The sequence below is a fragment of the Mixophyes fleayi genome, chromosome 4, assembly GCF_038048845.1.
Source record: "Mixophyes fleayi isolate aMixFle1 chromosome 4, aMixFle1.hap1, whole genome shotgun sequence".
Classification (NCBI taxonomy): domain Eukaryota; kingdom Metazoa; phylum Chordata; class Amphibia; order Anura; family Limnodynastidae; genus Mixophyes; species Mixophyes fleayi.
In genome coordinates this window covers 35619279-35641460 of record NC_134405.1, presented here as the reverse complement: position 1 = coordinate 35641460, position 22182 = coordinate 35619279, and the positions used below count along the sequence as shown (strand labels likewise).

Genomic DNA, 22182 nt, shown 5'->3' with positions numbered 1-22182 from the left:
AGCACTCTCGCTGACTGTCTTTTTAGATTGGACATTTATGATGAATAAAAAACTATAAAGGAAGAATCCTCATTCTGAAACAAATCAAAAGGAAGAATACAATGAACTATTTTCTTAAACACCTAAGGAAGTAAGAGAGAGCAACTCTTATAATGAGCAAAGCATAATGCACAATGGGTGTAAGATAACACCTTAATAAAAAAACAAAACAAATCTATGTTATTTGTAAGCTATTTTATGTACGAACCGACAAAGTTAATTTTGAAAGGGCTTTAAGAGTTTTTATATAATGGTTGGTGTATCAGGAATGTTACTTCCTTGCTTATGTGAAAGGTTGGCAGCGCACCTGAAAGTTAATTGAACATTTGACTGCTATAAAAAGCAGGATTTACTATGCGGCTCAGTAATCCTTGAAAAAGACAGTGGAGCAGTTAAAACGCGTTGGGTAAGAGCTACAGAACTACAGACTGTTTTGTTTTCACGTTCCCTTTGCTTATGCAATCTATTGGAGTTGTTCAAAGCCTTTTCCACCTTAAAGTGTGTAGGAAGACTTGTAGGGGCGGACTGAATTTTTTCTAGTAAAATATCCATTCACTTTTACTCGTGTTCCATAGAGATGTAGAAATGGTAAAAATGCACAGCCGTGATGTTCCTAGGACAACATTGTAGCTAATTAAATCTGCCCTGTAGCATCTATTTCTATGTTATTTGTTATATATGCTTTTAAGGAGTTGGGTATGAAAATGTCGACATTCAGAGTGTCGATATGTTCATTAGATCGATATTTCATACCCAACCGGTTAAAAGCATGTTGACATTGGGAATGTTGACAAGTTGTAAAGTCGACAGGTACAATGTCGACATAAAACATTAAAATTAAACCAGCGATACCGCCGACAATACAGTAAAAAAAAAAAATATAACTAAATGTGAAAAAAAAAAAAGTGAAAAATGTGTGCCTCAACCCTCCCAAACAGCTTATCCAACCCTAATGCTGTCTGCCTAGGTTGGCTCAGGGGGACTACAAGCACTAGTAGTAGAATAGAATGGCAGTGCTCTGGTTGGTTAAGCTGTTTGGGGGGCGGGGCACGCATTTGTTTTTTTTTCCTTCACGTATATAGTTATTTATTTATTTTTTACTACATTGTTGGCGGTATAGTCTGTTTAAATCTAATGCTTTATGTCTACATTGTGACTGTTGACTTTAAAACATGTCGACATATTAATAACTCTGTCGACCTAATGAACTTGTCGACATTCCGACTGACAACCTTTTAACTGTCGACATTCTGAATGTCGACATGTACATTGTCGACATTCCTACTGCATCTCCTTTTAAGAATGTTTTTATTGTAAGTGCAATAATGCTCAACTTTAATTTTTTTTAAATAAAAAACTGTAATACACCAGGACTGCGGTCTTGCTGTCTATCACTCTTTCAGAGTTCTTAGTGATCAAGACCTTCCCTGCAACAATCAGTATTCAGGTGGGCTCAAGTCAACAGTAAATACTATAGGAATCAAAAGATGTGAAGAAAAAAAAAATGCATCATTTTCCATATGAGAAAAAGTGCATATTCATTAAACAAGTGAATGTACACACCAAAGGAGGAACACAGATGTACAGTATTTATGATAACATAAATAGGACTGTCCTGAAAATTGTTATTTTGTTTTGGAACTTTACATGTAGAGTATTCTCATTGCATGTTTGATTACAGAATAACAACAAGACACCAATTATACTCAAGTGTGGTGGCATTTGCAGATTGGTGACAGGCCACAATTTTAGAGTCATTTGTGAGTCTGCTGGGGGGGGGGTTAATGTTTTTTCAATGAATTTTTGCATTATTTGTTTGCCTGGATCTGTTACAGAAACGTGTCATCAAGTTTGAATGCGATGTGCAGTGATTATAGAGCCCAGCCTGTCATTAATAGCAGATGTCCAGGGATGGAGGCATATTTAAGATATCACGGACACCATCTTTATTGGATGTATAAAAAAAAATCCATTTAGCGATCAAGTATATCCAAAACCCCAGTTTATAAATGTTAGTGTTGAATGAATGAAGAGCTCTGCAGGAAAAAAATTACATTTTGTTTATTTGCCTGTGTGCATACCACAGTTTTACATCAGACTCCATTTCATTGCTACTTAACTTTATTCAGAATTATGTTGTCTCCTATAAGTCTCTGCACTCCTCTCTTCATCTCGCCCTACAACCTGTCTCCTTGACCCTTTCCCTCCCAACTTCTCTGCTCCCTCTCCTCCACTGGATGCCCAACTCTGTCTCACCTCTTCAACTTGTCTCCCTCCACTGGCACATTTCCATCCTCCTTTAAACATGCGCTCATCTCACCAATTCTCGATCCAGCCTCTCTCTCCAACTACCACCCTATTTCTCTCCTCCCCTTTGCCTCCAAACTTCTTGAGCGATTAGTGTACAAACGCCTGTTCCACTTTCTCCCCTCTCATTCCATTCTCGACTCTCTGCAATCAGGCTTCCGCCCCCAACATTCCACTAAAACTGTTCTCACAAAAGTGATCAATGATCTACTTACTGCAAAGTCTAAGGGTCATTTCTCCATACTCATTCTCCTGGACCTCTCTGTTGCTTTTGACACTATTGATCGCCCTCTTCTCCTACACACCCTTCACTCCATTGGCCTTTGTGACACAGTTGCTTTCTGGTTCACTTCAATATCGGTTCCTTTAGTGTTTCTACCTCTGGCAAATCCTCCCCTCCATTCCCACTATCTGTTGGGGTACCATAAGGGTCTGTTCTTGGCCCTTTACTTTTTTCATTATACGCTCTTTTCTTGGGGCACTAATTTGTTCATTCAGCCTCCAATACCACCTCTACGCTGATAACACCCACATCTATATCTCTTCCGCTGACCTCTCTCCTTCTGTACTATCTTGTGTAACCAACTGTCTTTCTGCTATCTCCACATGTATGTCACAACGCTACCTAAAGCTCAACATGTCCAAAACAGTGCTAATTATCTTCCCTCCTGCCAGACTCACCACCTGCCCTTAAATCTTCCTCACTGTCAATAACACCACAATTTCTTCAGTCTCCCAAGCCTGCTGCCTTGGTGTTGTATTTGACTCCACCCTCTGCTTTATTCCTCATATCCAGACTCTCTCCCAGTCTTGTCAACTCCACCTTAAAAACATTGCTAGAATATGCTTTTTTTCTTACTCAACATGCTACCAAAACTCTTATCCATTCTCTCATCATCTCTTGTCTTGACTATTGCAACCTCCTGCTATCTGGTATTCCTGACACCCATATATCCACACTTCAATCCATCCTAAATGCTGCTGCAAGGCTGATCTCCCTCTCTCACCGCTCCACATCTTCTGCACCACTTTGCAAATCCCTACACTGGTTCCCTGTGTCCTTCAGAATCAAATTCAGATTAATCACCCTTACATACAAAGCCATCAACAATACTACCCCTGCATACATCTCATATCTCATATCAAAATACTCTCCCTCCCGCCTTCTTAGATCATCATCATCATCATCACCATTTATTTATATAGCGCCACTGATTCCGCAGCGCTGTACAGAGAACTCATTCACATCTGTCCCTGCCCCATTGGAGCTTACAGTCTAAATTCCCTAATATAGACACACACTCACAGACAGACTCATACAGACAGACACAGAGGGAGACAGACAGGTAGAGACTAGGGTCAATTTTGATAGCAGCCAATTAACCTACTAGTATGTTTTTTGGAGTGTGGGAGGAAACCGGAGCACCCGGAGGAAACCCACGCAAACACAGGGAGAACATACAAACTCCACACAGATAAGGCCATGGTCGGGAATTGAACTCATGACCCCAGTGCTGTGAGGCAGAAGTGCTACCACTAAGCCACCGTGCTGCCCTAATCTAACTCTGACTTTTGCTGTGTCTCATCTCTGATAACCACCTCTCACTCCTGCCTACAAGACTTCTCCCGTGCTGCTCCCCACTTATGGAATTCCCTACGACGCTCAATCAGACTTTCCCACAGCCTTCAAACCTTTAGACGCGCTTTGAAAACCCATCTTTCTTTTTTTTTTTTTAAGAGGTGACCTTATCCCCGATAACTCTATTCACACAAGTGTCCCACTCTCCACTCTCAGCCACTTCTCTTCTTTCAACTGTACTCTCTTCCACTTAGAATGTAAGCTCTCTAATGAGCAGGGTCATTCATAACCTTTGTTTTCATGTCTGCGTTTGTTTTGTCTACCTTGTACATCACTGTTATATGAATGTACTGTTTTCCCTACTGTACGGCACTGCGGAGCCATACAAATCTACAACAACAGTGATGATAATAATAATAAGTCCCTACATCCACCCTCACCACACTTTATCATATATGAAGTTCTGGCTATCCTCTGCTCCATCAATTTCAATTTGTATTGTAGAAATTTTATTATCAATACATTAAACTGTTGGTTTGAGTTTTATCTAACAGGTTCTATTACCCGCACATCTGTCTGAGGGCATCCTGGGGATACACGTGCCGCAGGTTGATGAACCTTCTTCTTTATAACTCTCTTACCTGCATTCCACTCTACCTGTCAGGTGTGCGGCTTTGCTTTCCCCAACAGTCACTCACCTGTGTGAAGTATTGACTGTCCTCCAGACTGAAGCAGTCTAGGCTGTGTGCCCCATATAATGCACAGTTGTCTCCAGGTGCTCTTGTGTTTAGGGTTTCGAAAATTTCATTTAGCAGATCCATACCATCTTCTAGAAGGGGAAACTCTGTTTGTTCACTATCCCCAGAATCATCCACCTCATATGTTTCTTCAACATATCTGAGAAAAGATAGTTGGTTAACAAGATATTCACAAACTATTTTACTATAATAAGGGGTAATAAGACACTCAGGAGCTGGGTTACTGTAATAAGATGTTACAGGGGTAATAAGACACCCAGGAGCTGGGTTACTGTAATAAGATGTTACAGGGGGTAATAAGACACCCAGGAGCTGGGTTACTGTAATAAGATGTTACAGGGGTAATAAGACACTCAGGAGCTAGGTTACTGTAATAAGATGTTACAGGGGTAATAAGACACTCAGGAGCTGGGTTACTGTAATAAGATGTTACAGGGGGTAATAAGACACTCGGGAGCTGGGTTACTGTAATAAGATGTTACAGGGGTAATAAGACACTCAGGAGCTGGGTTACTGTAATAAGATGTTACAGGGGTAATAAGACACTCAGGAGCTGGGTTACTGTAATAAGATGTTACAGGGGTAATAAGACACTCAGGAGCGGGGTTACTGTAATAAGATGTTACAGGGGTAATAAGACACTCAGGAGCTGGGTTACTGTAATAAGATGTTACAGGGGTAATAAGACACCCAGGAGCTGGGTTACTGTAATAAGATGTTACAGAGGTAATAAGACACTCAGGAGCGGGGTTACTGTAATAAGATGTTACAGGGGTAATAAGACACTCAGGAGCTGGGTTACTGTAATAAGATGTTACAGGGGTAATAAGACACTCAGGAGCTGGGTTACTGTAATAAGATGTTACAGAGGTAAAAAGACACCCAGGAGCTGGGTTACTGTAATAAGATGTTACAGGGGTAATAAGACACTCAGGAGCTGGGTTACTGTAATAAGATGTTACAGAGGTAATAAGACACTCAGGAGCTGGGTTACTGTAATATGATGTTACAGGGGTAATAAGACACCCAGGAGCTGGGTTACTGTAATAAGATGTTACAGGGGTAATAAGACACTCAGGAGCTGGGTTACTGTAATAAGATGTTACAGGGGTAATAAGACACTCAGGAGCTGGGTTACTGTAATAAGATGTTACAGGGGTAATAAGACACTCAGGAGCTGGGTTACTGTAATAAGATGTTACAGGGGTAATAAGACACTCAGGAGCTGGGTTACTGTAATAAGATGTTACAGGGGTAATAAGACACTCAGGAGCTGGGTTACTGTAATAAGATGTTTCAGGGGGTAATAAGACACTCAGGAGCTGGGTTACTGTAATAAGATGTTACAGGGGTAATAAGACACTCAGGAGCTGGGTTACTGTAATAAGATGTTACAGGGGTAATAAGACACTCAGGAGCTGGGTTACTGTAATAAGATGTTACAGAGGTAATAAGACACTCAGGAGCTGGGTTACTGTAATAAGATGTTACAGGGGTAATAAGACACTCAGGAGCTGGGTTACTGTAATAAGATGTTACAGGGGTAATAAGACACCCAGGAGCTGGGTTACTGTAATAAGATGTTACAGGGTAATAAGACACTCAGGAGCTGGGTTACTGTAATAAGATGTTACAGAGGTAATAAGACACTCAGGAGCTGGGTTACTGTAATATGATGTTACAGGGGTAATAAGACACCCAGGAGCTGGGTTACTGTAATAAGATGTTACAGGGGTAATAAGACACTCAGGAGCTGGGTTACTGTAATAAGATGTTACAGGGGTAATAAGACACTCAGGAGCTGGGTTACTGTAATAAGATGTTACAGGGGTAATAAGACACTCAGGAGCTGGGTTACTGTAATAAGATGTTACAGGGGTAATAAGACACTCAGGAGCTGGGTTACTGTAATAAGATGTTACAGGGGTAATAAGACACTCAGGAGCTGGGTTACTGTAATAAGATGTTACAGGGGTAATAAGACACTCAGGAGCTGGGTTACTGTAATAAGATGTTACAGGGGTAATAAGACACTCAGGAGCTGGGTTACTGTAATAAGATATTACAGGGTAATAAGACACTCAGGAGCTGGGTTACTGTAATAAGATGTTACAGGGGTAATAAGACACTCAGGAGCTGGGTTACTGTAATAAGATGTTACAGGGGTAATAAGACACTCAGGAGCTGGGTTACTGTAATAAGATGTTACATAGGTAATAAGACACCCAGGAGCTGGGTTACTGTAATAAGATGTTACAGGGGTAATAAGACACTCAGGAGCTGGGTTACTGTAATAAGATGTTACAGGGGTAATAAGACACTCAGGAGCTGGGTTACTGTAATAAGATGTTACAGGGGTAATAAGACACTTAGGAGCTAGGTTACTGTAATAAGATGTTACAGGGGTAATAAGACACTCAGGAGCTGGGTTACTGTAATAAGATGTTACAGAGGTAATAAGACACTCAGGAGCTGGGTTACTGTAATAAGATGTTACAGGGGTAATAAGACACTCAGGAGCTGGGTTACTGTAATAAGATGTTACAGGGGTAATAAGACACTCAGGAGCTGGGTTACTGTAATAAGATGTTACAGGGGTAATAAGACACTGAGGAGCTGGGTTACTGTAATAAGATGTTACAGAGGTAATAAGACACTCAGGAGCTGGGTTACTGTAATAATATGTTACAGAGGTAATAAGACACTCAGGAGCTGGGTTACTGTAATAAGATGTTACAGGGGTAATAAGACTCAGGAGCTGGGTTACTGTAATAAGATGTTACAGGGGTAATAAGACACTCAGGAGCTGGGTTACTGTAATAATATGTTACAGAGGTAATAAGACACTCAGGAGCTGGGTTACTGTAATAAGATGTTACAGGGTAATAAGACACTCAGGAGCTGGGTTACTGTAATAAGATGTTACAGGGGTAATAAGACACTGAGGAGCTAGGTTACTGTAATAAGATGTTACAGGGGTAATAAGACACTGAGGAGCTAGGTTACTGTAATAAGATGTTACAGGGGTAATAAGACACTCAGGAGCTGGGTTACTGTAATAAGATGTTACAGGGGTAATAAGACACTGAGGAGCTAGGTTACTGTAATAAGATGTTACAGGGGTAATAAGACACTCAGGAGCTGGGTTACTGTGATAAGATGTTACAGGGGTAATAAGACACTCAGGAGCTGGGTTACTGTAATAAGATGTTACAGAGGTAATAAGACACTCAGGAGCTGGGTTACTGTAATAAGATGTTACAGGGGTAATAAGACACTCAGGAGCTGGTTTACTGTAATAAGATGTTACAGGGGTAATAAGACACTCAGGAGCTGGTTTACTGTAATAAGATGTTACAGGGGTAATAAGACACTCAGGAGCTAGGTTACTGTAATAAGATGTTACAGGGTAATAAGACACTCAGGAGCTGGGTTACTGTAATAAGATGTTACAGGGTAATAAGACACTCAGGAGCTGGGTTACTGTAATAAGATGTTACAGGGGTAATAAGACACTCAGGAGCTGGGTTACTGTAATAAGATGTTACAGGGGTAATAAGACACTCAGGAGCTGGGTTACTGTAATATGATATTACAGGGGTAATAAGACACTCAGGAGCTGGGTTACTGTAATATGATATTACAGGGGTAATAAGACACTCAGGAGCTGGGTTACTGTAATAATATGTTACAGGGGTAATAAGACACCCAGGAGCTGGGTTACTGTAATAAGATGTTACAGGGTAATAAGACACTCAGGAGCTGGGTTACTGTAATAAGATGTTACAGAGGTAATAAGACACCCAGGAGCTGGGTTACTGTAATAAGATGTTACAGAGGTAATAAGACACTCAGGAGCGGGGTTACTGTAATAAGATGTTACAGGGGTAATAAGACACTCAGGAGCTGGGTTACTGTAATAAGATGTTACAGGGGTAATAAGACACTCAGGAGCTGGGTTACTGTAATAAGATGTTATAGGGGTAATAAGACACTCAGGAGCTGGGTTACTGTAATAAGATGTTACAGGGGTAATAAGACACCCAGGAGCTGGGTTACTGTAATAAGATGTTACAGAGGTAATAAGACACCCAGGAGCTGGGTTACTGTAATAAGATGTTACAGAGGTAATAAGACACCCAGGAGCTGGGTTACTGTAATAAGATGTTACAGGGTTAATAAGACACTCAGGAGCTGGGTTACTGTAATAAGATGTTACAGGGGTAATAAGACACTCAGGAGCTGGGTTACTGTAATAAGATGTTACAGGGGTAATAAGACTCTCAGGAGCTGGGTTACTGTAATAAGATGTTACAGGGGTAATAAGACACTCAGGAGCTGGGTTACTGTAATATGATATTACAGGGGTAATAAGACACTCAGGAGCTGGGTTACTGTAATAATATGTTACAGGGGTAATAAGACACCCAGGAGCTGGGTTACTGTAATAAGATGTTACAGGGTAATAAGACACTCAGGAGCTGGGTTACTGTAATAAGATGTTACAGAGGTAATAAGACACCCAGGAGCTGGGTTACTGTAATAAGATGTTACAGAGGTAATAAGACACCCAGGAGCTGGGTTACTGTAATAAGATGTTACAGAGGTAATAAGACACCCAGGAGCTGGGTTACTGTAATAAGATGTTACAGGGTTAATAAGACACTCAGGAGCTGGGTTACTGTAATAAGATGTTACAGGGTTAATAAGACACTCAGGAGCTGGGTTACTGTAATAAGATGTTACAGGGGTAATAAGACACTCAGGAGCTGGGTTACTGTAATAAGATGTTACAGGGGGTAATAAGACACTCAGGAGCTGGGTTACTGTAATAAGATGTTACAGAGGTAATAAGACACCCAGGAGCTGGGTTACTGTAATAAGATGTTACAGGGTTAATAAGACACTCAGGAGCTGGGTTACTGTAATAAGATGTTACAGGGGTAATAAGACACTCAGGAGCTGGGTTACTGTAATAAGATGTTACAGGGGGTAATAAGACACCCAGGAGCTGGGTTACTGTAATAAGATGTTACAGGGGTAATAAGACACTCAGGAGCTGGGTTACTGTAATAAGATGTTACAGGGGTAATAAGACACTCAGGAGCTGGGTTACTGTAATAAGATGTTACAGGGGTAATAAGACACTCAGGAGCTGGGTTACTGTAATAAGATGTTACAGGAGTAATAAGACACTCAGGAGCTAGGTTACTGTAATAAGATGTTACAGGGGTAATAAGACACTCAGGAGCTGGGTTACTGTAATAAGATGTTACAGGGGTAATAAGACACTCAGGAGCTGGGTTACTGTAATAAGATGTTACAGGGGTAATAAGACACTGAGGAGCTGGGTTACTGTAATAAGATGTTACAGTGGTAATAAGACACTCAGGAGCTGGGTTACTGTAATAAGATGTTACAGGGGTAATAAGACACTCAGGAGCTAGGTTACTGTAATAAGATGTTACAGGGGTAATAAGACACTCAGGAGCTGGGTTACTGTAATAAGATGTTACAGGGGTAATAAGACACTCAGGAGCTGGGTTACTGTAATAAGATGTTACAGAGGTAATAAGACACTCAGGAGCTGGGTTACTGTAATAAGATGTTACAGAGGTAATAAGACACTCAGGAGCTGGGTTACTGTAATAAGATGTTACAGGGGTAATAAGACACTCGGGAGCTGGGTTACTGTAATAAGATGTTACAGGGGTAATAGGACACTCGGGAGCTGGGTTACTGTAATAAGATGTTACAGGGGTAATAAGACACTCAGGAGCTGGGTTACTGTAATACGATATTACAGGGTAATAAGACACTCAGGAGCTGGGTTACTGTAATAAGATGTTACAGAGGTAAAAAGACACCCAGGAGCTGGGTTACTGTAATAATATGTTACAGAGGTAAAAAGACACTCAGGAGCTGGGTTACTGTAATAAGATATTACAGGGTAATGAGACACTCAGGAGCTGGGTTACTGTAATAATATGTTACAGAGGTAAAAAGACACTCAGGAGCGGGGTTACTGTAATAAGATGTTAGAGGTAATAAGACACTCAGGAGCTGGGTTACTGTAATAAGATGTTACAGGGGTAATAAGACACTCAGGAGCTGGGTTACTGTAATAAGATGTTACAGAGGTAATAAGACACTCAGGAGCTGGGTTACTGTAATAAGATGTTACAGAGGTAATAAGACACTCAGGAGCTGGGTTACTGTAATAAGATGTTACAGGGGTAATAAGACACTCAGGAGCTGGGTTACTGTAATAAGATGTTACAGGGGTAATAAGACACTCAGGAGCTGGGTTACTGTAATAAGATGTTACAGGGGTAATAAGACACTCAGGAGCTGGGTTACTGTAATAAGATGTTACAGGGGTAATAAGACACTCAGGAGCTGGGTTACTGTAATAAGATGTTACAGAGGTAATAAGACACTCAGGAGCTGGGTTACTGTAATAAGATGTTACAGGGGTAATAAGACACTCAGGAGCTGGGTTACTGTAATAAGATGTTATAGGGGTAATAAGACTCAGGAGCTGGGTTACTGTAATAAGATGTTACAGAGGTAATAAGACACTCAGGAGCTGGGTTACTGTAATAAGATGTTACAGGGGTAATAAGACACTCAGGAGCTGGGTTACTGTAATAAGATGTTACAGAGGTAATAAGACACTCAGGAGCTGGGTTACTGTAATAAGATGTTAAAAGGTAATAAGACACTCAGGAGCTGGGTTACTGTAATAAGATGTTACAGGGGTAATAAGACACTCAGGAGCTGGGTTACTGTAATAAGATGTTATAGGGGTAATAAGACACTCAGGAGCTGGGTTACTGTAATAAGATGTTACAGGGGTAATAAGACACTCAGGAGCTGGGTTACTGTAATAAGATGTTACAGGGGTAATAAGACACTCAGGAGCTGGGTTACTGTAATAAGATGTTACAGGGTAATAAGACACTCAGGAGCTGGGTTACTGTAATAAGATGTTACAGGGGTAATAAGACACTCAGGAGCTGGGTTACTGTAATAAGATGTTACAGGGGTAATAAGACACTCAGGAGCTGGGTTACTGTAATAAGATGTTACAGGGGTAATAAGACACTCAGGAGCGGGGTTACTGTAATAAGATGTTACAGGGGTAATAAGACACTCAGGAGCGGGGTTACTGTAATAAGATGTTACAGGGGTAATAAGACACTCAGGAGCTGGGTTACTGTAATAAGATTTTACAGGGGTAATAAGACACTCAGGAGCTGGGTTACTGTAATAAGATGTTACAGAGGTAATAAGACACAAGACACTCAGGAGCTGGGTTACTGTAATAAGATGTTACAGGGGTAATAAGACACCCAGGAGCTGGGTTACTGTAATAAGATGTTACAGAGGTAAAAAGACACTCAGGAGCTGGGTTACTGTAATAAGATGTTACAGGGGTAATAAGACACTCAGGAGCTGGGTTACTGTAATAAGATGTTACAGGGGTAATAAGACACTCAGGAGCTGGGTTACTGTAATAAGATGTTACAGGGGGTAATAAGACACTCAGGAGCTGGGTTACTGTAATAAGATGTTACAGGGGTAATAAGACACCCAGGAGCTGGGTTACTGTAATAAGATGTTACAGAGGTAATAAGACACTCAGGAGCTGGGTTACTGTAATAAGATGTTACAGGGGTAATAAGACACCCAGGAGCTGGGTTACTGTAATAAGATGTTACAGGGGTAATAAGACACTCAGGAGCTGGGTTACTGTAATAAGACACTCAGGAGCTGGGTTACTGTAATAAGATGTTACAGGGGTAATAAGACACCCAGGAGCTGGGTTACTGTAATAAGATGTTACAGAGGTAAAAAGACACTCAGGAGCTGGGTTACTGTAATAAGACACTCAGGAGCTGGGTTACTGTAATAAGATGTTACAGAGGTAATAAGACATCCAGGAGCTGGGTTACTGTAATAATATGTTACAGGGGTAATAAGACACTCAGGAGCTGGGTTACTGTAATAAGATGTTACAGGGGTAATAAGACACTCAGGAGCTGGGTTACTGTAATAAGATGTTACAGGGGTAATAAGACACTCAGGAGCTGGGTTACTGTAATAAGATGTTACAGGGGTAATAAGACACTCAGGAGCTGGGTTTGTATAATAGGACACTCAGGAGCTGGGTTGCTGTAATAATAAAAGGTTACATGGGTGATTTAGTGTTATTTAAGTTCTTATGTGCTTTAGATATACTTTTCTGTATTATGGTGGATTGCTTATTGAATCCTAGAATTATTCACTCACCTCTGGCATTCCCAGGGGTTCCCCTCTGCGTACCCCTTCCCTGGTCTCTTGGGACGAGACTGCAAGGAGACCGTAATGCTCATTTAGAAACCTCAACAAAACAGACCTGTGCTTTATTTCCTTCTTTGCCTTCTTTTCCCTTTGTTTTCATTGAAATAGAATCTTACCCCAAAACTTAGGGCTAGATTTACTAAGCTGCGGGTTTGAAAAAGTGGAGATGTTGCCTATAGCAACCAATCAGATTCTAGCTGTCATTTATTTAGTACATTCTACAAAATGACAGCTAGAATCTGATTGGGTGCTATAGGCAACATCTCCACTATTTCAAACCTGCAGTTTAGTAACTATACCCCCTCATCTACACTCTGTAAGAAATATCCCATCTTCCCATAACAGAGTGTTTACTCTTGCACCCCTACGGACGTGGCCCTCATATTCATTTGTTTACTCATAAGACCGTGAAAGCAGGTGCATGGCGTTACAATACACTGCAATTTTGCACATTCATAAATGAGCCTTAGAGAGACAGATTCATTTAGATTTTTAAGAATGCGTAGATATATACGTTCATATTACTAATACAATTTCAAACTGTTCAGTACATTGCTTGTATGCTGGACACTGTTGCCCCTCATCAGTGAAACACTGCTCTCTCTTTCCCTTTGTGTGTTCATCCTCCTATATGTTCTCTGTCACTATCTAGTTATCACTCACTGTTATATTATCTCATAGTCACTTCCCTAAGCACTGTTGCTCATGTGATTGTCTGCCATGTTGTTACCAATCACTTCCGGCCCTGATTGATTGATGGGGCAATTAATCTTCTATTCTGAATGCTGTAAATCCCCCAACCACGCTGCCACTTTCTCTTACCTGTCCAAAGTGCTCTGTGATGGGCAGCCGGTCCTGCAGTCTCTCGTGGTTCTGGGTAGGAGTTCTGTCTGCTTTGAATGAACCCACACGCTGCATCTGATGCTGTCCCTGGTGTGGAACACAAGTCAAAATGCCAGTCGGAAGCAAAGATGGCTGAACCATTGATATATTATTGTTGACATGGCCAAAAGAAGTTGGATGTATAAACTTTGTTTCATGTAGAGGTTCATCTGACACCACAATCTTCTTGCAGAGAGTTATAGTAAATGGAGTGCATTCACAGGAGGGAAAGGTTACCAGTGGAGTCTCCCAAGGATCTGTACTTGGACCAGTGATTTTTAATATCTTTATTGGCGACGTTGCAAATGGTATAGAAGGGAAAGTATGCCTTTTTGCAAATGACACAAACTTATGCAACAGTGTAGACACACCAGGAGGGGTAAAACAAATGATTGGATGATCTAGGTAGACTAGCATAATAGTCAAGAGAGTGGCAACTACAGTTTGATGCCAAACAAATGCAAAATCATGCACTTGGGTCTCAAAACCCATATACTAAATATAGTATTAAGGGAACTATAATGGAAACTACTGAGGAGGAAAGTGATCTAGGAGTCACTATTTCAGGGGACTTAAAGGCAGGTAAGCAATGTAACAAAGCAATGAGGAAGGCACGTGAGATGCTTGGTTGCATAGGGAGAGGAAATAAAGAAGTAATAATACCACTGTATAGGTCATTGGTACGGCCTCATCTAGAATACTACTTTCAATGCTGCAGGCCTTATCTCCAGAAGGATATAAATACATTAGAGACTGTACAAAGAAAGGCAACTAAAATGGTGCATGGCCTACTGCACAAAACTTACCTGGAAAGACTAAAAGTTCTTAATATGTGTATTTTGGAGCAGAGAAGGGAACGGAGGGACATGATAGAAACGTTCAAATATATCAATGGTTTTAACAGTGTACAGACTGGAAACATTCTTCAAAGGAAAAGAAATATTAGAACACGAGGACATGCACTGAGACTGGAGGGAAGTAGGTTCAGAGGAAATTTGAGGAAAAACTACTTCACATAAAGGGTAGTGGATAAGTGGACTAGCCTCCCATCAGAGGTGGCTGAGGCTAATGCAGTAGAGCAGTTTAAACATGCTTGAGATAGACATAAGGATATCCTTACAAAGATTAAAAGATCAAATAGGGTTTGAGGCTACCATAGGTTAAAAATTGAGCAGACTAGATGGGCCAAGTGGTTCTTATCTGTCGTCGAATTCTATGTTTCTATGTCAGGAGATTGACATGACTACAGTGCTGTTGGATAACCCTGCTATTTCCACTATCTAATTCCTTTCTTTTATATCATGACACTGACCCTGTCACATGCAACCATGTCCTTACTTACACAGTCACACAAGTGTACGGGTTAATACCGTCACAAGATGAGAACACACATTGAAATGATCTGTGCTGCTGTGAACATTTGGATGATATGATTGGCTATTCTGTAAGCCAGGGGTATATCTAGGAACTTGTGCGTCACATAGCAAAATTTGAATGGGGGCCACAATGTTTCTTGGGAGGGGCACCTTCCCCTCCACCCACTCACTTTACCGGACCTTCACAATTCTGCACATCCTGCTCAGAGTGGATCAGAACACAGAGTACTCGTCACTTCTGGACGGAATTTCATTTTGGAAGACTAGAATGCTGGCTCGCACGCATAGCATTCTGAGAGGGCATTGCTACCCTGGTAGTTATGCTCATGTTGTGAGTATTCTGATTGTCTAATTGATTAAGCCAGGGTTTCCCAAACCCAGTCCTCAGGGCTCCCCAACAGTGCAGGTTTTCTGGATCACATGTGACATAATTAGGACCACCTGTGGATCTGTTACAATGTGTCAGGCAGTAATAAATACACCTGTGCTCCAGCAAGGAGATATGGAAAACATGCACTGTTAGGGAGCCCCGAGGACTGGGTTTGGGAAACCCTGGATTAAGCAAAGTGGGGACAACTAGGATGAGTAGAAGATGAAGATTGAATGCAATAACATGCTCTGACACTAGACAAATGCACCATAAAAATCTGTGAAAGTTATGAAGCATTCAGCTACCATGGAAGAATTTTGGAGGGAATCAGGTGAGTTGGAACCTGCAATAATAATTATAAGACACTTTCCACGTGGGCGGAGACTGCACCACTAGTTTCTAACAGAGATGATTAAACTGTGAGTGTTTACCTTGTGTTTAATGCGCCTCTTCATTCCTTGCAGACCTGTTTTGGCTTGTCCTTTAGCCTGAGAGAAGAAAAAAAAAGAACTTAATAGACGCATCCTAAGCATAGCTGAGATAATGTGGACACTAGGTTGATTTGCCACTTACATATCTCAGCATGTTCCTGACTGTGGGGTGTGTCCGGTTCTTCATGTTATTGATCAACGTTCCACCTCCTTTCTGGGTGAAGAAAATAGACAGAAATGACAGGCACGTTAATGAAATTGTGCTGTATATGACATACTTGGAAGATTTTGCAGATACATTAATATGAATTGGGTTGACATTGTACTCTCAATGAATTTGCCCAAAATTAGTAACCATGTTCTACAGACTCACTCTCCTCTCCCAAACAGCAACTCCTCCACTATTTTATACTGGGAACATAGGTGATTAATAAAGGTTCATTAAATAAAGAAAATAAATATAAAGCCACTTCAGTGCAGCCCCCTGGATAGAGCTGCCATAGTCTTGTGGCTAGTTGGCTCTTATGATCCTGATTGGATATAATCATCTATCTATTTCATTTAAAAGGTTAATATAAATAAATACATCATGGAACTTTGGCCATAAAGCTTTAGAACCCAAGAATCTTTCAGTATCAAGTATTAATGGTCAGAGTAGCCCAGTATTCTGTTCACAAAGTTTAAAGGGTATAAATTGGTTGGATCACTCTGCCACAAAATTGAAACACAATGTTGTGACCTTTATTTTAGTAGCGCAATATAAAACATTATTAATATCCTGTACAGGGATGGTACATGAGTCACATATTACCTTGAGGTTTTCCAGCCACATCTGATAAGACTTGGAGACTCCTAGATGGGAATAGAAAATGATTTATAACAATACATTGCGAGACAGTGCTTCATTGATAATACCATATGCTACAGTGTGTTAGACTGTGTAAATAAAGTTTACAGCATAAGGCTTTCTTACATTGTCTAGTTAATGCAAGTTATATCTGTGAACTTTAAACAAATTCTCCATGAGAAGATTTAAAATAAGTAAAATAGAGAAAGAAATAGAAGTTCAATAGTGATATTGTGATTTTCTTTTCCTGAACCTGGTCCGAAAATCAGAAAGTACAGCACGCTTGAATTAAATGTCTAAAAATGTTACTCTGGCAACTTAAACCAATATTTAAAATTTTACTTATACATGTGAATGTCACAAACAGGATGTAAAAGCAACATAAAATAAAAATGACACAAGAAGCAAAAAGTCAATGGACTAGAGGCCCCATGATTTTGGCTAGAATCCCAGAGACCCTGATATGTACCCAGGTGTGGACACAGTACCTGAAAGACCACAGTTGGTAACTTCCTGCTCAAATACATCTGTGAATTCTTCACCAGCGTTCAGCTTCTCCAGCCGGCTGTCTATGAACTGGGAGGAAATGTAGGTTAATTGGCATCTTTATAACTAATGACTTTCCTTGCTGCCAGCTCTTAATTGATAAGAAGTAATAAAAAAGGAATCTGCATTTCCCATGTCTGCAGACGATAATGAGCTTTCTGTAGCCAGTCAACAGCAAACTACAGAATAGCTAGCAGTGTTCTAGGCTATGGGGGATAGTATCGAGTATCAATGTCTATTAGTGGTTCATCAGTGATCAGAAGCAGTGTCTGAGGCTTGTATAATTTATTAGGAGATTGCAGTATGTCATGTAACAGCTACAGGCTTTACATTCACACCGTGTATTGTTCTTTGTTTGCGAATTGTATAATGCTAATGACTTATCCACCAATGGTTATGGCATTGTGATGTGTTTCAGTTGTTCTCCTATTGTCTGTGGTTTATTTTTATATTTTTTGGGGAAACCTTTCACCTAAATAGTGGAGGGAGCTATTATCATCAGCATCACCATTTATTTATATAGCGCTGTACAGAGAACTCGCTTACATCAGTCCCTGTCCCATTGGAGCTTACAGTCTAAATTCCCTAACATACACACACAGACAAACAGAGAGAGACTAGGGTAAATTTTTGTTAGCAGCCAATTAACCTACTAGTATGTTTTTGGTGTGTGGGAGGAAACCGGAACACCCGGAGGAAACCCACGCAAACACGGGGAGAACATACAAACTCCACTCAGTTAAGACCATGGTCGGGAATTGAACTCATGACCCCAGCGCTGTGAGGCAGAAGTGCTAACCACTTAGCCACCGTGCTGCCCAATTTTGTTGACAGAACTGCTATTAATGTGAATGCCACTTGTCAAGGCACTGGTAACTGGTGACATGATGGAGACATGTTTATGTATTTTGGTAATTCTGACTAACACAGTGGCAGTACCACCTATCTTCTTGATATGTATGCTGGAAAGTATACTCAGTGTTTGTTATTATCCAGTGTGAACGGACAACAGCACAGTACCAGTACCACCTCTCTGGATATGTATGCTGGATAGTAGTGAACAGACAATTGCACAGTGTCAATTACCTTGTTTTATATGCTACACGAACAATTCTAAATTTGCATGTCTGGATATTTTTACCCTCTATACCCCTGTGTGTCCCCATGTGAGCGAGCTGTATTGTTGTCTGCCAATCAGAGGTATTCAGATGCATCAGTACAGCAATAAATCACATATACCAGATTCCAGCTGATGTGTTTTGCTTTTAATCACGATGCTAGGCATGCAAGAGTTCAGCAATTGATCTGCCACTTTGCAGCGGTACGCGCCTTAGGATGTATAATTAGTGCATTGGTTTCCTGTCAATAATGTTTCTTAGCAATATACATTAGTTATTCTGTTCTGGTGCACTGACTGAGGTGAAACTGTAATGAGGTCTGGGCTATTAAGATGAAACTGTAACGAGTTTCTGTGGAATGTTTTGTTATTGAAGAGGTTCAATTCAATTCTATATTGTAATGGTTTGTTACTTTAGATTTAATTGCCTTGTTTACTACATATTAAGTCATGTACTATGGTAGATCGCAAAAGATTTTCTGTCTTTGGTAGATCCAAAATGAGCCCAGATCTGCACAATACCTCCGCTGTACATCTCTGTGTCTGCTGGATACAATGCTCAGTATTCTATCCTACCTCCTAATAGAAATTAATATTTACATTATGATAGAACGATATTATGACTGTATGATGTGGTGTCATGCCTAGATTTGTTATTGTTCTCCCTCCGACTTCAGTGACTCAAGGTTGCAGCAATATTGAGATGATGTCCGCCTTTGTTGAATTAATGTTTTTATTCTTTTTACTTAATCAGTTCTCTAAGGACATGTTTATGAAGGTGACTAAATTCATCAAAACTAAACAGGACGTCTCACTATATGGACCTCATTTAGAGTTGGACGCAAAGTCCGTTTTAGGCGCATCCAACACAAAAACACTATCACAAATGTGCAGAAAGCACCAAATCCGCCTGCATCTTGGATGCAATTAACACTTGCGACAGCTAGCGACTCACTACGAGAGAATGGGAGGAACGCGGAATTGTGAAGGCGTGACCATGTAAATACATCCTAGTCGCAGTGAGGCGCAGACGCAACACACGTCAAAAAAGGGCTAAAGCTGTGCGGCAGGAATTAGGTGGTGCAAGCGGTTAGCTAGCTGCAGGAACTGCTCGCAGCTCGGTAGGGTATTACGAGTGGGACGCGACTGGTGTTGCTTACCACTCGTAATACCCTACCAAGCTATGGCACACTCCCACTCCTACATTTCTTAAACAGACTTTGCATCCGACTCTAAATGAGGTCCTATATATTTATGCAGTGTTCTGAAATGTTCTAGCAACAGGCAATCAGGGGATTATCTACACTAAGGCTCACTTGTAAACCTCCAACATGTGGTGGAAACAGTAACAATGTATCATCGAAAGCCAACTAACTTCTACTATTTTCATTCATTTTAAATTTTACTTTCTGTGCCCTAAAATACTGCCATTAATTAAAGATGAGAGCGAGGGGACATCAGGACTATCTTTATTGCATGTGCAACTGGAAAGTGCAAAATGTATCCCATTAACAATATTATTATTATTATTATTATCATTTATTTGTTAGGCGCCACAAGGTATCCGCAGCACCGCACACAGTACTAACAGTAGACTATACAGGGTGAAACCATACAGAACAATGAACAAAAAGTACCAATACTTCAGAAACTCTGGCTAGTCATATGCAGTAAAGATGGAGCGGAAGAACAGGTATGGAGACAGGAGGGGAGGGGGCCCTGCTCATACGAGCTTACATCCTAAGGGAGGGTAAACAGACCAGGCACAAGAGGAGCCAGTTGAGGCAAGAGGAGAGAAGGGAGGACGAGCTAAAGGAAGGAGGTGGGGGTTAAGTAGATGATTGGTAGACTTTGAGGAAGAGGTGAGTTTTGAGTGCACGTTTGAAGGAGAACAGAGTAGGATGGAACGAGGGAGGTCGTTCCAGAGAAGGGGGGCTGCACAGGAACAATGGATGGAAAATATCTGATTATCGGGATGGAAATGAAAGTTCTTCTGTGGGGAGAAGGAGGCTGTACCCCTCCCACAAAGGAGGGACTGCTCATGTAAATGTGCCAGCCCTTTATTTCCTTTACGCAATATCATCCTACAAAACTGTTGCAAACTATTACACTCCCTCAGGTGCAGCTATCTTAAGCTGCAAAATTGATTTGCTTCCCTGTAACGTGGGGTATAAAATCAGGTCTGTGATGCCCCAAATGAGCATGTGTGCTGCAATTGACTTGTGCTACTCTCACTGTCAAAGATAGTTTAGAGCGTTGGTCATTTTACGTAGCGGCTGCTTCTCTGACCTGTGTGAAGAGCTGAAGGTGTACTGCGTTCTGCAGGAAGTTCCTCATGGAGCTACACTTGTGGTTCAGGAAGGTCTCCTGGCAGAAAGTAAGTGGCTCTCCCTGTGTGGACAAGAACCATAGCAGATAGTGAGGAGTCATTGAATGGTAAAGTAACGAGAAAAGAGTAGAATGATTTGAAGTCCCCAAGAGAACATCAATAAACCAGCTATTGACATGGCTAAAGTTCACAAAGCTGATGCTATTAATATTTCCTGATAGTTTGGTTACTGGGGACACAGTTCCATTGGACATATAGATGATACATCATTTAAGTGGATATCCTTGGGAGGAAAATTTTCTACTAAAGCTGTATCACCATTCTGCATAATATTTTGGAGGTCATCCATCCATCCAGACGATCCATAACTTTTTTTTATAATTGTTACCATCACTGCAAGTGTTGGCTGCAATTGGTTGAATTTCCTGAGACAGCCAACCAATCAAGGCCATCTTTCCTCCACTCTAACCCACTATGGAAGTCTGACAGTAAAGCGCTCTAGCACAGGTACAGTCAGTGGACTGAATACAGGTAATTGCAGAGGTTCTAAAGGAAGCAACATAATAATATTACATAAGGAGGATGGCACTGAAGAAAGGGTAAATATCCATGAGTTTGTTAATTTTCAGGAGAACAATTAAGATGGCACATTCCACTCATAATACAATCACACAAAATAGTAACTGTCCTATCCAGGACATGCTGAAACCTCCTGTTTTGATACACTATTCAATATCACTTTTTATTTATCTTTGATAAGAGGCAACTACCATGCTCATTGTTAGGCAGAAGCCAAAATAAGTATTGTCTATATCTGCAATGGATGAGTGCCCCGGATTATTATAGAATATGGTAGGGTATCGACTTACATAATAACATTTGAATAAAACATCTCTCAGATATGGGGGTATCCTATCAGAACTTAACAAACATGATGCTACATAATATACTGTATATCACTTATAGATCTGTGAACGTTTAATTAGCATATTTTACCAAAGGTCAGAATAACCGAAAAAGGAGCACCTGCATTCTGGAGATAAAGGAAAGTAAGTTCAAGTAACAATAGTACCACATACCGGAGTGCAGATGAGGGCATCCCTGTAGCTGCCGAACAGGAGAGCCTGGGCACCAAGGAATGCGTAGGATACCCTGTCACCCATAAATGCTGACTGTTTTGTCAGACGCAGCTTCAACAGAGAGACCTGGGAAGGAGGAGACTGTGTCAAGATAGTGAGAAATTGTGTCACACTCA

General features: G+C 40.8%; 1 protein-coding gene across 1 annotated transcript in view; it reads right to left on the bottom strand.

Moving 5' to 3' along the window:
- LOC142151187 (DENN domain-containing protein 1B-like) overlaps positions 1–22182 on the bottom strand; it is a 57614-nt gene that overhangs the window by 5872 nt on the left and 29560 nt on the right. Inside the window, exons 13-21 of the mRNA XM_075206554.1 lie at positions 22007–22132; positions 20888–20989; positions 17424–17511; positions 16900–16940; positions 16231–16302; positions 16089–16145; positions 13852–13959; positions 12979–13037; positions 4624–4822 (exon numbers count right to left, since the gene is read on the bottom strand). Of these exons, the coding sequence (XP_075062655.1) occupies positions 4624–4822; positions 12979–13037; positions 13852–13959; positions 16089–16145; positions 16231–16302; positions 16900–16940; positions 17424–17511; positions 20888–20989; positions 22007–22132 (852 nt within the window). The remainder of the gene's footprint in view (positions 1–4623; positions 4823–12978; positions 13038–13851; positions 13960–16088; positions 16146–16230; positions 16303–16899; positions 16941–17423; positions 17512–20887; positions 20990–22006; positions 22133–22182) is intronic.